The 14,188-nt window shown below is 49.4% G+C and overlaps 2 protein-coding genes across 12 annotated transcripts; one reads left to right on the top strand and one right to left on the bottom strand.

The window, feature by feature from the left end:
- Positions 1–86: 86 nt before the first annotated feature.
- Mettl23 (methyltransferase like 23) lies at positions 87–7,346 on the bottom strand. 7 transcript variants are annotated; one of them, XM_027425569.2, is made up of 6 exons: positions 6,627–6,641; positions 2,639–2,724; positions 1,726–1,830; positions 619–856; positions 467–551; positions 87–379 (listed from the first exon to the last, which is right to left on the bottom strand). In XM_027425569.2, exons 3-6 carry the CDS (start codon positions 1,807–1,809, stop codon positions 214–216), a joined length of 573 nt encoding a protein of 190 aa, XP_027281370.1. In that variant the 5' UTR covers positions 1,810–1,830; positions 2,639–2,724; positions 6,627–6,641; the 3' UTR covers positions 87–213. The 7 variants fall into 7 exon arrangements, 4 of the variants coding, with proteins under 4 accessions (XP_027281370.1, XP_027281369.1, XP_027281371.1 ...); XM_027425568.2 differs by lacking the exon at positions 2,639–2,724 and having other exon boundaries at positions 6,627–6,853; XM_027425570.2 differs by lacking the exons at positions 1,726–1,830; positions 2,639–2,724 and having other exon boundaries at positions 6,627–6,857.
- Jmjd6 (jumonji domain containing 6, arginine demethylase and lysine hydroxylase) lies at positions 7,240–13,653 on the top strand. 5 transcript variants are annotated; one of them, XR_003487122.2, is made up of 7 exons: positions 7,267–7,423; positions 7,795–8,183; positions 9,778–10,064; positions 10,799–10,934; positions 11,419–11,512; positions 12,241–12,379; positions 13,266–13,404. XR_003487122.2 is itself a non-coding variant. In XM_027425567.2 (7 exons), the coding sequence occupies exons 1-7, from the start codon at positions 7,295–7,297 to the stop codon at positions 13,395–13,397; spliced, it is 1,263 nt and encodes a 420-aa protein (XP_027281368.1). In that variant the 5' UTR covers positions 7,267–7,294; the 3' UTR covers positions 13,398–13,653. The 5 variants fall into 5 exon arrangements, 4 of the variants coding, with proteins under 4 accessions (XP_027281367.1, XP_027281368.1, XP_027281364.1 ...); XM_027425567.2 differs by having other exon boundaries at positions 10,799–10,896; positions 11,424–11,512; positions 13,266–13,653; XM_027425563.2 differs by having other exon boundaries at positions 12,224–12,379; positions 13,266–13,653.
- The last annotated feature ends 535 nt before the right edge of the window (positions 13,654–14,188 follow it).

The raw sequence follows: 14,188 nt of genomic DNA, 5'->3' as shown, positions 1-14,188 counted from the left end.
AGTTGGAGCTTTTCGGTTGCATTTTCTTGAGATCTTTTAAAAGTGTCACTTCCCAACCCAGTCCTGGTTAATGACAACAGCCCAAGTTGTTTCAAGTGTTTTAATTTGTTAAAAATAACATTGCCCGTGAGTGTGACATCAAAGTCTTAAATCCATCTTCAGGCCCATTGCGTGCATCTGCTTACAACCTTGACTGTCGGACTTGACACTAATTCAGAAGCTGTTCTTCGACAAGGAGACCACCAGCATCTCGATAGTGTGTCTTCCTGGGAGGGTAGACCCTGCTATGTTTTCCTTGTTTGCCTCAAAAGACTTCAGAGGAACGTGGACACATTTCATGTCCCACTTGTAGAGCAAGCCTTCAAGTGACCAGTCAGCACTTAAAAGTAATAAATTGTCTTATGACTCATGCTTTTTGTTTTCCTTAATGTCAAAAAGCTAGTAAACTGAAATTAGCCATACTCACCTTCTGACCTGGTAGGTAGACCAAAACTGAACTTTGGGGTTCCTCTGCATCAGGAAGTATACTGTGGCTAAAATGCTTTCAAAGTCTGGGGGGAGAAAGACTTTTGAGTTTTATGCAACACAATCTGCTAGTTTGTTGCAGATTAAATTTACCTTCTGGTTCGAAGAACACATCAGATGCAAGAATGATGTCTTGTGGTGGCAAAGACAGGAGGTCCTTAGTGATGTGGCCCCACGTCAGCCCCACAACCTGTACCTGGGACAGGTGGTTCAGTTGGCAGCTTTGCCTGCAGATGTCCAAACAGTGGGGCAGCTCTGAGTTGTCGGATAGTATTACTTTAGCACCACATTTGGCAGCCAAAATCCCTGGAAGGCTCACTCCAGCTCCAATCTATATGGAAAGGGAATTTTGGAATGAATGAGCTTTTCTATGTATCCCAATTGAGACTGGCTGGCTTTGAATTTAAATCTGCCTGCTCCCCTTAGGAGGGCTAGGACTAAAGGCCGGTACCACTGCCTCTGTCGACCAGCAGTCTGAAATTTTGAACGTGGGAAATCAAGGTTTAATTTGCTTGTAGTGCATGCCTGATTTATTAAAGAATTTTGCTTCTGCAGGGTGTTGGTGGCACACTCCTTTAATCCCAGCACTCGGGAGGCAGAGGCAGGTGGATCTCTTGAGTTCCAGCCCAGCCTGGTCTACAGAGCGAGTGCCAAGAAAAAAAAAGAAATGTTGCAAAACAGTTTACAATGCTTGGATGAGTTTGAAATGCCACCTACCATGGTTACCAGTATGAGCAAAATCATACTGACTACACTAGAACAGGTCATTTGCCTTTATGGCTACAGGGTTTCTCTATCCCTTTGCCCATCTTGGAATTTGTTATGTATATCAGGCTATCCTCACTCGGCCTGCCTCTACTTCCTGAGTGCTGGGATTAAAGCTGTGTACCACATTGCCACTTAAAATTATGGGGCTGGAGAGATGGCTCAGAGGTTAAGAGCTCTGGCTGCTCTTCCAGAAGACCTGAGTTCAATTCCCAGCACCCACATGGTGGCTCACAACCATCCATAATGAGATCTGGTGCCCTCTTCTGGTCTATAGGATACATGCAGGAGGAACAATGTATACATAATTTTAAAAAATATGAAAACATTTTACTAATGTGGGATTTTATAGCCAGCCAAACTACCTGATTTAAAAATAAATATTAATAGATGTAAATATAGGTCAACATTGGAAATTCAAGGGGCTCCTGTTACCTCTAAGACAGCTTTGCCTGGTAGAGATCTTCTGTGAAACCACAGGTATTGGGCCAGGACTACAGCACAGGGCCAAACATACATCCCATATTGGGCATGCAGGACCTACAAAGAAAATATTTGCGTGAAAGCCTACCTTTATGTACTGTCAAGTCACTGACATCCATTATTAGATGGTTCTGTTCTCCGTCCTTGACCTACAGGACTGACACCACAATGCTTTCTTTGTATACCAGGCTGGCCTCAATCCTGCCTCAGCCTCCTAAATGAAGAGAGGGCTTTGTGGGTGACAGTGCCAGCCCCTCAACAAGATGTATATGAGTGTTTTGTGTGCATGCAGGGTGCCTCTGAAACCAGAAGAGGGTATTGGATCCCCTGGAACTAGAGTTAAACATGATTGAGCCACATGGGTGCTAAGAACCAAACCTAGGCCCCTCCACAAGCATTTAAACTGAGAATCCAGGATAGTTAAAAACAGTGTACATACTACATACTGGCAATGATGGGCAAGAAACAAAAGTAATTTTGTTGGTAATAAATGCTACAACAATAAAGCAGGATGAAGGGTATAACACACGGAGACAGGGTTGCCCAAACAAGTGCCTCTGGTCTGACCATATTCACAGCTGTGAGTGGGGGAGTGGAAGTTTATTAACTGTGCACCTTATTGGCCACAGAAATTTTTCTTTTTCTTTTTCGAGACAGGATTTCTCTGTGGCTTTGGAAGCTGACCTAGAACTAGCTCTTGTAGACCAGGCTGGTCTCGAACTCACAGAGATCTGCCTGCCTCTGTCTCCCGAGTGCTGGGACTAAAGGCGTGCGCCACCACCGCCCAGCTGGCCACAGAAATTTCGAACTCTAAGTACAAGATGATGTTGGAAAGTTTCTTTTAAAAAAAAAAAAATTAACTTACATTTACTTTGTTGGAGGACAGGGTACATGCATGGAGTTCAGGGGACAACTTGTAAGAGTCAGTTGTCTCCTTCCATCATGTGGGATCTAGGGACAGAATTCAGGTCAGGTTGTCCAGTTTGGAGGAAAGTGTTTTTACCTAAGCCATCTCTTCAGCCTTATTTTTGTTTTTTTAAGGCAAGGCAGTGTCTCACATAGTTTAAGCAGGTCTCCAACTCACTATGTAGCCTAGGATGACTGAGCTTCCTTTTTTTCCATACAGACGGTTTCTGTGTGTAGCTTTTGAGGCCTGTCCTGGAACTCGTTCTATAGACATAGTTCTGTCTGCCTCTGTCTCCTGAGTGCTGAGATTAAAACTAAAACGCTTGTGCCACCACCGCCAGGCCTATGAGCTTCTGCCACTGCAGATGTGTGCCAGGACACCCAGTTTTATGAGGTGCTGGGAATCAAACCCAGCCCTTCATTCACGTTAGACAAGCACTGTACCAACTATGTCCCTAGCTATTTTTTGGGAGATTTTTACCTCAAGCATGACTTGGATACCAATGACAAACCCTGCAGTCCTAGGTAGTTGTCCCACAAAAGGAGGCATATGTGGAGCTGAATCCTGAAAGACCAAAGAAAACCTCTGGAAAGAACTTGAATCATTCAGGATATAGTTCCCAGTTGTAATCCTATCATCCACTAGGAAGGAGGAACATTATTTTAAGTTCAAGATCAACCTGATCTACACAGCAAATCAAAAGCCTGCCAGGGCTAGACTTCCAAGATTGCTGTCTAAAAAAATAAAATAAAACTCCAAAAACAAACAAAGTAGAATCTGGGGAACGTTTAGTGCGCCTCCCCACCCCATCCTCACATACTCCACCCCAGACTCAAACCAGGTGCAGCTGTGTGATTTCACACGACCTACTTACTTGTCAGGGCTGCAGGCTCAACAGCAGATACCGTCTCCATAGAGTAATAAAAATAATGCCGGGCACAAAGCACTGCATATTAGCAACAAAAATCAACAAGGGTGCCCCCATGGGGTGACAGACAAGGGCAAAGCCGTAAAGGAACCAGAGGTCCAAACTTATTCAGTCCACTCAAGAACAGTGCATGGATGTTTGTGGTTGGACACTGTTCATTCCAACACTGGACAGGAGGGCCCCAAACGAAGACTAAAATGAATAATAAAAATTTTATTATCAAAATAATAATAATAATAGTTGGAAAGACAGCTTTGCTTTTCCAGAAAACCAGGGTTCAATTCCCAGCACCCACATGGCAGCTCACACTATAACTTCAAGATCTGACATTCTCATAGATATACATGCAGTCAAAACATCAGTGCACATAAAAATATATATGTACATGCACAAGCATGTATACATGATTTAAATGGAGTTACGGGGGGAGGAAATAGGTGCTAGGGAGATGATTTAGCAGTTCTGAGTGCTTCCTGCTCTTCGTTTTCAAGACAAAATCAGTATGCAGTCCTGGATGTCCAATAATTGGCTATGCAGATGATAATATGCTAGCCTCATGCTGGTAGAGGATCACTACCAGTGATCCTCTTGCCTCTGCCTCTTGAATGCTGGGATTAAAGGAGGGATTAAGGGCATGGGCTACTATGTCCAGCAAAAGATAAATCTTAAAAAAAAATAAATAAAAATGAAGGGGGGAATAGTGTATGGTTTTAATCGAATTAAACACAACAGAGGGTAGATCTCTGGTAGTTTCAGGCCAGCCAAAGCTACATACTGAAATCTTCTCAAATAATTATCAGTGCCTCGGCATAACACCCTGACTCAAAGTAACAAGTGTTTACATGAAGTCACTTGGTGGCTACAGGAAACAAGTTCTGTTTTGGCTGGCCTCTTACACTGTCCTTCTTTTTAACACTGAACTATTGAGGCAGGGTGAGGAAAGGACATGGGAAAATAAAGATCCCATCCTAGAGTCTGGTTGAAGTCTCTCACCGGGTCAAATTCCAGTACAACTAACAAAATTCACGGTGACGTTTGTCTGCAGAGGAACAATGATCTTTATAGAGGTATTCCAAACCCAAAAGTTAAAATAACAAAGAACCAGCAGGGTGTAGTGATGCACACCTTTAATCCCAGCACTCAGGAACCAAAGGCGGGTGAATCTATGTGAGTTCAAGATCAGCCTAGTCAGTTCCAGGACAACCAGTCAGAATGAGACTATATAAGAAAAATTAAAATGGTTAAATAATATAGAGAGGAACTTCTTGTGGCCAAAATACATCTGACCTTTGGATGAAACCTCACAGCTTTACCAGCTGCAACCTGCAACTTTCTGTGAATCTCACAAACAAGATTATAAACATGTCAGCACCCTAGGGACCGAGGATAATCAAAGGGTCCTTTGGCCCTTGTAGCATGACATCACTGTAAGCCTTCCCTTCCAATGTACCTCACTAATCTCATCCTGTGACCATTTTTAGAAAGATTTGTGTGCTCCACTTGCATGTACACCTTTATGCCAGAAGGGGGCATCAGATCCCACTATACATGGTGTGAGCCACCGTGTATAGTTCAACTGAGAGTTGAACTCAGGACCTCTGGAGGAGCTGCAGTGCTCCTTAAGCAATGAGCCATCCATCTCTCCAGCCCCCACTCTGTGATCTTAATTACAGAAAGAAAAGCTAAGTGCAGTTTCCTGCACTTGCAAAGCCTGTATCCACACCTTCTATGTCCTTTTCCAAATGTCTATTAATCCCCAAACTTAAATCCCTTATGTTAATATCTTCCCACTCTGCTTCATACTGATTTGCCCTAAAGTGTTTTTCTGTAGTATATAGTCAAGAATCTCTGCTTCTCCGCTGGGTGCTGGAGGAGGAGGCAGCCGGCAGCCTGTTGTACAGAGGGAGTTCCAGGGCAGCCAGGGCTACATATGGACACCGGCTCAACACCAAAAAGAAAACAATCTTTGCTTCACTTGGGTAGAAATCTCTGCAAAGAATGCAGGCTGCTCCAGGTGGCAGCGTAGGATTGCACCGTAGGATTGCACCTTCTGCTTCCGCTGCTACTCTCAGGGACACCTACTGGGCCAGCTGCTAGCACTACAACCTGAAAACCCTTTGTAAAACCCGACTATCAGGAATAGTTATTATTCAGTGTTACGGTAGCTATAAACTCAGAGGAACAAGCCACGGCTGATGCAAAAAGATTTTATTGGTGTGTTGGAGACAGGAATCTCTGGTCCCAAAACTTACAAGTGAGAATTCTGGGGTTGAGGATAAACTCAGTGGCGTAACTTTTGCCTAGCTTGTATGAAGTGTTGGGTTTAATCCCAAGAATTGCACGAAACAGCGCGGTGACACACACCTGCAATCCTATGGAGAGGAACTGGGGTTCAATTTCAAAGCCTGCCTGAGCTCAAAAATAGAACAAGTGTGTTAGGGATATTGCTCGGTGCTAGAGCACTTGCCTAACAGGTAGAGGCTGGGTTCAATTAAGAGTTCTCCGAGGGAAGGGGGTAGCTAAGATACATCAGCCAGAAGGCGGGCTGTGGTGGCGCTGGCCTTTAATCTCAGCACTCGGGAGGCAGAGGATCTATGTGAGTTCGAGGCCAGCCCTGTCTACAAAGCTACACTGAGAAACCCTGTCTCGGAAAAAAAAAATAATAATTAGAATGTATTAGCCGGGTGTGGTTGCGCATCCCAGCTCTCCTGAGGCAGAGAGGTCAGCCTGGGCTATATATACAGAGAAACCCTGTCTCGAAAAGAAAGAGAGAGAGATATTAATAAACGCTTTTCAAAAAAGTTCAGAGCTAGCAACACAGGCCAAGAAAGCCACGTCCCTTCCCAAGAAATCAATCTTCAGGGCCTCCTTCCTGGCACGTCCCTCCCTGGGTGTCTCCCAGTCCCCGGGCTTCACACCAAACCTGCAGCTGCTAACGAACGAGGCGGAGCCCTGAGGGACCCCGATTCCCTACTCCCCACCCCGGCAGCGCTTCCACGTGGGTGCCGCAGCACGCACCTGCGGGACGCAGAGCTCCAGCACCGCCCCGTCCGTTCCAGGGCCGGGCTTCTCCCGGAACCGAAAGCGCTGAGCCCCGGCCATGAGGCCGCGCCCGGAGGGAAGCCAGGGGACCCCAGGCCAGGGGGGCGGTGGAAGGCGCTACACTGCAGGGGCGCCGAGCCGGTGGGGGCCGCGCCACGTGGCGGCGACTCGGGACGAGCCTGCCGGACGCTCTCCAAAGGAAACACAGGAAGCGGCGGGGGCGGCGGCAGTAGCGGCAGCGGCGGCGGCAGCGGCAGCGGGCCTGGCCGGAAGCGGACCGCGGGGGACGCGACGCGCAGCCGGAAGCGGTGCGGGCCGCCGCCGGGAGGGGCAGGACGTCAGCGAAGCGACCTTCCCAACATGGCGCCCAATCGGCGCGCGTGAAGGCGGATCTCGCAGGGCGCTGAGGCCAATGGCGGCCCGCGGCAGGCGGTGGGGCGGGGAGGACGGCCGCCGCTCGCCCAACCCGGAGCGCCCGAGGTGGCCGGGAAGTGAATTTTCTGGAAGGCGACTTTGAAGGCGCCTGGCCGGAGCGAAGGGCGTTTCGGGGCCGCGCCGGCCGGGGAGGCAGAGGGCGCGTTTCTTGGTGGCCGGGAGCGAGCGGCGTCGAGGTCGTGGCGGAACCGGACGGGGACCTGCTCGGGATGAACCACAAGAGCAAGAAGCGCATCCGCGAGGCCAAGCGGAGTGCGCGGCCCGAGCTCAAGGACTCGCTCGACTGGACCCGGCACAACTACTACGAGAGCTTCCCGCTGAGCCCGGCGGCCGTGCCGGTGAGCGGGGCGCCCGGGGCGGGGCCCATGAGCGCCGCCCGCCGCCCGTCCCCGGACGCCGCCCGTCCCCGGACGCCTGGGCCCGGGCCCGCAGCCGGGCCGTCCGCTCGCTCTTTAGGGGCGCTGCGAGCACATCCCTCCCTCCCGCTCGCCCGCTCGCCCGCTCGCCCTCGAAGGGGAGGCTCTGGCCGACGTGCTCACTCTCACGCACGTGGGCCGCCCTGCCCCTGGGGGAGCCCGAGGCTCGGCCCCGGCTCGGCCGTGCCGTGGCTGACGAGTGTCGTCGCTAATTGGCCCCGTGGGACACCTTTATCCGCCAGCGGACTTCCTCCTGCGTGTTAACGGGACGGGTCTTTTGTTGTTTCCCCCAGGATAACGTGGAGAGGGCTGACGCTCTACAGCTGTCGGTGGAAGAATTTGTAGAGCGGTACGAAAGGCCCTACAAGCCCGTGGTTCTGCTCAACGCACAAGAGGGCTGGTCCGCGCAGGAGAAATGGACTCTGGAGCGCCTCAAAAGGAAATACCGGAACCAGAAGTTCAAGTGCGGTGAGGATAACGACGGCTACTCGGTGAAGATGAAGATGAAGTACTACATCGAGTACATGGAGAGCACCCGTGATGACAGCCCCCTTTACATCTTTGACAGCAGCTACGGCGAACACCCCAAAAGGAGGAAACTTTTGGAAGACTACAAGGTGCCCAAGTTTTTCACGGATGACCTTTTCCAGTACGCAGGGGAGAAGCGCAGGCCCCCTTACAGGTAAAGTATTCCACGGTCAGGTGTTCGGGAACCTTAGACTGACGAGCCGAGCTCAGGCTAACCTTGTGAAAGCGGTGGGTGGCTCCTCCTCCCTGCACAGTGACTCATTTATGGCCCTACTTGGGAAGACTGATTTCCATGGTCTGGGGTCCGCCCAGACATCTGGCTGGATTCCTCAAATTCTCCAGGCATCTACCTGCACACACCCCCCCCCCCCATGCAAGTATGTGTACCCGTGGATGCCTACTGGCTGAGAAGGAGGTCAGAGGCGTCGTCATCCTCTGGGGCTGGATTAATGGATAGTTGTGGGCCACCGTGCACCGTGTGGGTGCTGAGAATTTTCAGTTCTCCTGAGCTGAGCCATCTCCAGTCCAGCCCCAGGGCATTTAAATGTAGAATTAAAATGAGACAACCGGCCAGGCGTTGGTGGTGCACGCCTTTAGTCCTAGCACTCAGGAAGTAGAGACAGTAGGATCTCTGTGAGTTCCAGAGCAGCCTGGTCTACAAGAGCAAGTTCCAGGACAGCCTCCAAAGCCACAGAGAAACCCTGTCTCAAAAAACAAAACAAAAAGAGAGAGAGAGAGACCACTGCTTTTTTTTTGTTTTGTTTTTTGAGACAGGGTTTCTCTGTGGCTTTGGAGGCTGTCCTGGAACTTGCTCTTGTAGACCAGGCTGCTCTGGAACTCACAGAGATCCGACTGCCTATGCCTCCCGAGTGCTGGGATTAAAGGCGTGCACCACCAACGCCCGGCTGAGACCACTGCTTTATAAAGGAAGTTTTGTTTATATTTTTACAAGTGTGATTTCCTGTAATTTATTATGTTTGCTTTGTTTTGGGGTCTTTTGGTTTGTTTTTGTTTGAAACAGGGTCTCACTGTGTATAGTACACTCACAGAGATCCTGCCTCCAAACCTCTGTCTTCTGAGTGTTGGGATTAAAGATGTTTGACACCACAGCTAGCTATGTTATTTATTTGAGGGGCACATGTGCTGCAGTGCCCATGTGGAGTTCAGAGGACAACTTGTGGGAGTCGCTTTTCTCCTTCCATAATGTGGGTCTTGAAGATTATTTTGTTTTCTTTGAGACAGGGTCTCACTATGTAGCTCTAGCTGTCCTGGAACTCCCTCTGTAGACCAGGCTGGCCTCCAACTCACAGAGATTCTCCTGCCTCTGCCTCCTGAGTGCTGGGATTATAGGTGTGCACCACCACTGCCCAGCTTTATATATTCATTTTTTTAATTTGTGTGTGTGGCCCAGCTAGGTTTGGAGTTTTTTAGACAGTCTCACTGTAGCCCTGGCTGCCCTTGAATTGACAGATCCACCCGCCTCCGCCTCCAGAGTGCTGGGATTAAAAACTTGGGCCACCACAGCCAGCAGATAGGTAAACTGTCTTAAGTCCAGCAATAATTTACATCAGTGATTTTTCTTTTTCTCTGTTAGACATGGGTCCATATACAATTTACTTTATGTTGTGTCCCAGCACTTGTACAGTCTCTGAAATGAATACAGCACAATGTTGATGGTATATTACAGAGCCTTTACTGTCATGTACACCTCAGATGACCCTTCATGTCTTCATGTTTCTGTCCTGTAGGTGGTTTGTGATGGGGCCACCACGTTCTGGAACCGGGATTCATATTGACCCTCTGGGAACGAGTGCCTGGAATGCCTTAGTTCAGGGCCACAAGCGTTGGTGTCTGTTCCCCACAAGCACTCCCCGAGAACTCATCAAGGTGACCCGAGAAGAAGGGGGGAACCAGCAAGATGAAGCCATTACCTGGTTTAATGTTATTTATCCACGGACACAGCTTCCAACCTGGCCACCTGAGTTCAAACCCCTGGAGATATTACAGAAACCAGGAGAGACTGTCTTTGTGCCAGGTATAGATGAGCTAGAAGCAGCTGCTCTTCCCAGCTCTGACTACATTCTGCAATTGCACTGGGTTGTTATTTTGGAGTAGAATTATAGAACCAGACAAAAAGTCCCTTCCTATCTGTTGAGCACATGCACTCCTCCCTGTGGTGACAGGTCTAGGGTTTTAAGTCCAAAGGGAGTGCATCTCCACATTCCATGTGTCTGGACCTGGTGTCTGTTAGACATCAGTCCATATACAATTTACTTTGTCTGTTACCTGGTGTCTCGAGGTAGTGCTCCGGGTTCTGCCTGCGTTCTGTGGCTTTTGCTAGAGTACGGAACTGACTGGGTCAAGTTGGAAAATCCCAGCCAGAGCAAGCTAGATTTCGATGGATGAAGTTTCCAGAAGTGAGAGTATTTAAAGGCTAAAACTTTGGCTTTTACAGTGTTAGGCACACTGGGTTACCAGGAGTCAGCACATTGGAGGCAGACAGTCTGTCACTCTGCCCTGTAGCAGGAAAGATCGGTAAACAGTAGAAACAGTAAGGGCATGCCTGTGCGAAGTTAGACATCAGGTCACCCACCTGCAGTCTCTTGACTGGGAGCAGCGGGGCTGGCCCTTACTGCCTTATGTGTCTGTTGGATTGATTGCAGGGGGCTGGTGGCATGCTGTTCTCAGTCTTATGTGTCTGTTGGATTGATTGCAGGGGGCTGGTGGCATGTTGTTCTCAGTCTTATGTGTCTGTTGGATTGATTGCAGGGGGCTGGTGGCATGTTGTTCTCAATCTTGACACCACCATCGCCATCACCCAGAACTTTGCCAGCAGCACCAACTTCCCTGTTGTGTGGCACAAGACGGTAAGAGGGAGGCCAAAGCTGTCAAGGAAGTGGTACAGGTGAGAAACTTTTCCTTTCTTCTGCTTTGTTCCAGTTCCTTCCCTAGAGGTGGACAGGGAAGAGTTGTCTGCCGCAGCGCTGTACTTGGGAGCAGCGGGGTCTTGTAACCCTGTGGTAGAGAGGGCCCAAGGTCAGGGCTAGTTATCAGGGTGTCTGCTAGCCTGCAGGTGCCAGGGAGCGGCTCTGCATGGTTGATCCAAGTCACAGGCAAAATGTGGTCACAATTGGGATTGCTTCTCATTTTGTTTTCACTCTGTTTTCTCCATTTTCCTTATTCCTTTTTTTTTTTTTTTTTTTTTTTTTTTTTGGTTTGTTATTTTTTTAAAAAATAAAAACTACTAGCACTAGCAAAAAAAAAAAAAAAAAAAGCCTTTGTTGAGGTTTTCTTTATTTCCCCCTAGAAACATTATTCATTTGAACTTACTACCTTCAGTTCTTGTGAGGCAACTGCCCTGGAGACTTAGGTCCTCTGTTTATCCACAGAACAGATACAGCACGGGCAGCGGCAGTGCCAGCCACCCCCAGCCACCCCGTGCCACTGTGTCCCAACCCTGACCTGGAGGGACCAGCTCTCGGGGTAAGAGAGGGGTTCTGGCTTGCTCAGTGCTCTGCCTCCCTGCTGAGAGGCCAGCAAGGGTGGTGGCTTCTCTTCCCCTGGACTCACTCACTCTGCCCTGTAGGCCACTCCAAGACCTCAGCATACACGCAGGTCCTTTGTTGCTGGTCCCAGTGGACACCAGATCAGGTTGCTGCTGGGGAGGGCTGCTGCTCTTAGGCGTCAGCTCAGTGTCTTCCGAGAGATGGGGATGGTTTCTCTTGTGCGACGTCTTATTTCTTATAAACCTAATTATTTCTGCTCTTTCTAGAATAATCTAACCAGCTCCCACCCCGTTTGCTAGCACTGCACTGAGGGAAGGAAAGGTTTTTTTTAAAAAAAAAAAAAGAAAGAAAGAAAAAATCAGCTAGGCAAGGCTTAGGGATGAAATTAGGAAAAAGAGCCGTTTCTCTCCAGGGAAGACTCTTAAGGACCTCCCTGTCCCCCAGGGAACTCGACCTCCAGAGGTGTGCCTGGTGCTCATGCGGGCGTGTGGCACTAGGATGTAGTTTTCCTTCAGCAAATGTAATGTGGGCAGCTGGTGTGGTCTGTCCCAGCCCAGTCGTGTCTCCTGGAGCCACTCCAGCCGATGCACTGGGCATTTCCAGGTGCTGTAAGCAGTGGAGTCCTCCACTTTGAGTGTGTGCCATTTTGAGTGGGTGTTGCCACCAGCTGTTACCATCCTGAAAACAGCACCTCTTGCCCTTCAGGGTCTTGAAGCAGGAGCACCCTGATCTGGCCGTGCTGGCTGATGCCGTTGACCTCCAAGAGTCTACAGGCATCGCTTCTGACAGCTCCAGCGACTCCTCCAGCTCTTCCAGCTCCAGCTCCTCTGACACAGACTCAGAGGTGAGGCCCCGCCAGCCCACTACCCGGGCCCCTCAGGCTGGGGGGGCGTGGCCACTCCTGTAACTTCTCCCTTTTACAGCCTTACACATGTGTGAGCTACATCTCTGCAGAGGTGCTTGGGTGTTGGGAGGTTTGTACGGCAGTGGTGGGGCTTCAGTCTTTGTTCTGAGCACAAAGCCCTCGTTGGTAGTTTTCACTACAGATGGTAACATTGAAGCCCAGAAACATGCAAACCCTGTGACCTGCTTTAGATAACACTGTCACCATTATTGGTGCTTGCCTAGCCCAGGAAGACCATGTGCTCAATGCCCAGTAATTCAGCAACAGGGTTTCTCTGTGTAACCCTGGTTGTCCTGGAACTCTCTCTGTAGATCCACCTGCATCTGACTCTCAAGTGTTAGGATTTGTTTTGTTTTTGTATTTGAGACAGTATCACTCTTGCTGTTTGTCCTGAATCTTGCTCTATAAACCAGGCTGGTCTTGAACCCACAGAGATCCACCTGCCCCAGCTTCCCGAGTGCTGGGATTAAAGGTGTGCATCAGCACGCCTTGCTGGCTCTTTTCCATTTTAACATTCTGGTTTGAAATATCTCTGTAGAGAACATTGTTCGTCTGCATACAAACTTCACAGTGAATTTTGTCCTTTAGAAGAGCAGGGAGTGCTTTGAACTGAGCTGTCTCTCCAGCCCCTGCAGCTTGTAATACTGATTTATTATGGGTGCACCTGTGCAAGTGTTTGCCATAGCACACATGTGGAGGGCAGAAGATGACTTGGCATTGGTTCTCTCCTTCCTTGTGAGCCCAGAGTCATGAAGCTTAGATCAGGAACCTTTCCAGTGGAGCTGTCTCCCCTGCCCTGAGCTCTTCCTTTTCTCCCTGTGTCCAGTGTGAGTCTGGGTCTGAAGGTGACGGCACAGCACACCGCAGGAAGAAGCGGAGGACGTGCAGCACGGTGGGAAATGGGGACACTACCTCACAGGATGACTGCGTGAGCAAAGAACGCAGCTCCTCCAGGTGACCCGCTGTGGCAGCTGTCTGTGCAAGGATGTGCTCGCAGCCATGGGCGAGGCCCAAGCCTGGGGAGGGCAGCCCATCGGAATTCGCAGAACCAGGCAGAGCTGACCCCGGAGAACGAGGACACTCAGAGTGGGATTGGTAGCATTTGGTACAGTGGCTTTTTGTCCATGGTCGTGTCTTATCATAAGGGCAAAGGTGTGGGTGGTGCCATGAGCGCCCTTTCCCTATTTAATAAAAACAATCCATTTTATATCTTGGACAGTTTTCCTTGGGCATGCTGGTGTCTCCCTGGGCTCCTTTGCTGTGGTGTGTGTGTTGGGAGCAGGGGTGTCTTACTGGTGGTGTGTGTCCTGTGGGGGTGACTAAAGCAGTAGGGGATACTGGAGCAGCCGTCTTAAAGATCTCTCCAGACTTGTTTAAAGAGTAAGAAACAGTGCTGGAGAGATGGCTCAGAGGTTAAGAGCACCAGCTGCTCTTTCAGAGGTCCTGAGTTCTGTTCTCAGCAACCACATGGTGGCTCACAACCATCCATTATGAGATCTGGTGCCCTCTTCTAGTGTGCAGATACACGGAAGCAAATAAATAAATAAAATCTTTAAAAAAAAAAGAGAGAGAGAGAGAGAGAGAGTAAGAATCAGAAAAACAAGACTGGATTGAAGTAAGCCAGGGGTGGGTGGCACATGCCTTAATCCCAGCACTCAGGAGGCAGAAGCAGACAAAGCTCAAGTTCAAAGCCAGTCTGGTCTACAGATCGAGTTCTAGGACTGCCCAGGCTACACAGAAAAATCCTTC

The sequence above is a fragment of the Cricetulus griseus genome, chromosome 7, assembly GCF_003668045.3.
Source record: "Cricetulus griseus strain 17A/GY chromosome 7, alternate assembly CriGri-PICRH-1.0, whole genome shotgun sequence".
NCBI lineage: Eukaryota > Metazoa > Chordata > Mammalia > Rodentia > Cricetidae > Cricetulus > Cricetulus griseus.
The sequence above is the reverse complement of the archived record's forward strand: the minus strand, read 5'-3'. Positions and strand labels throughout refer to the sequence as shown.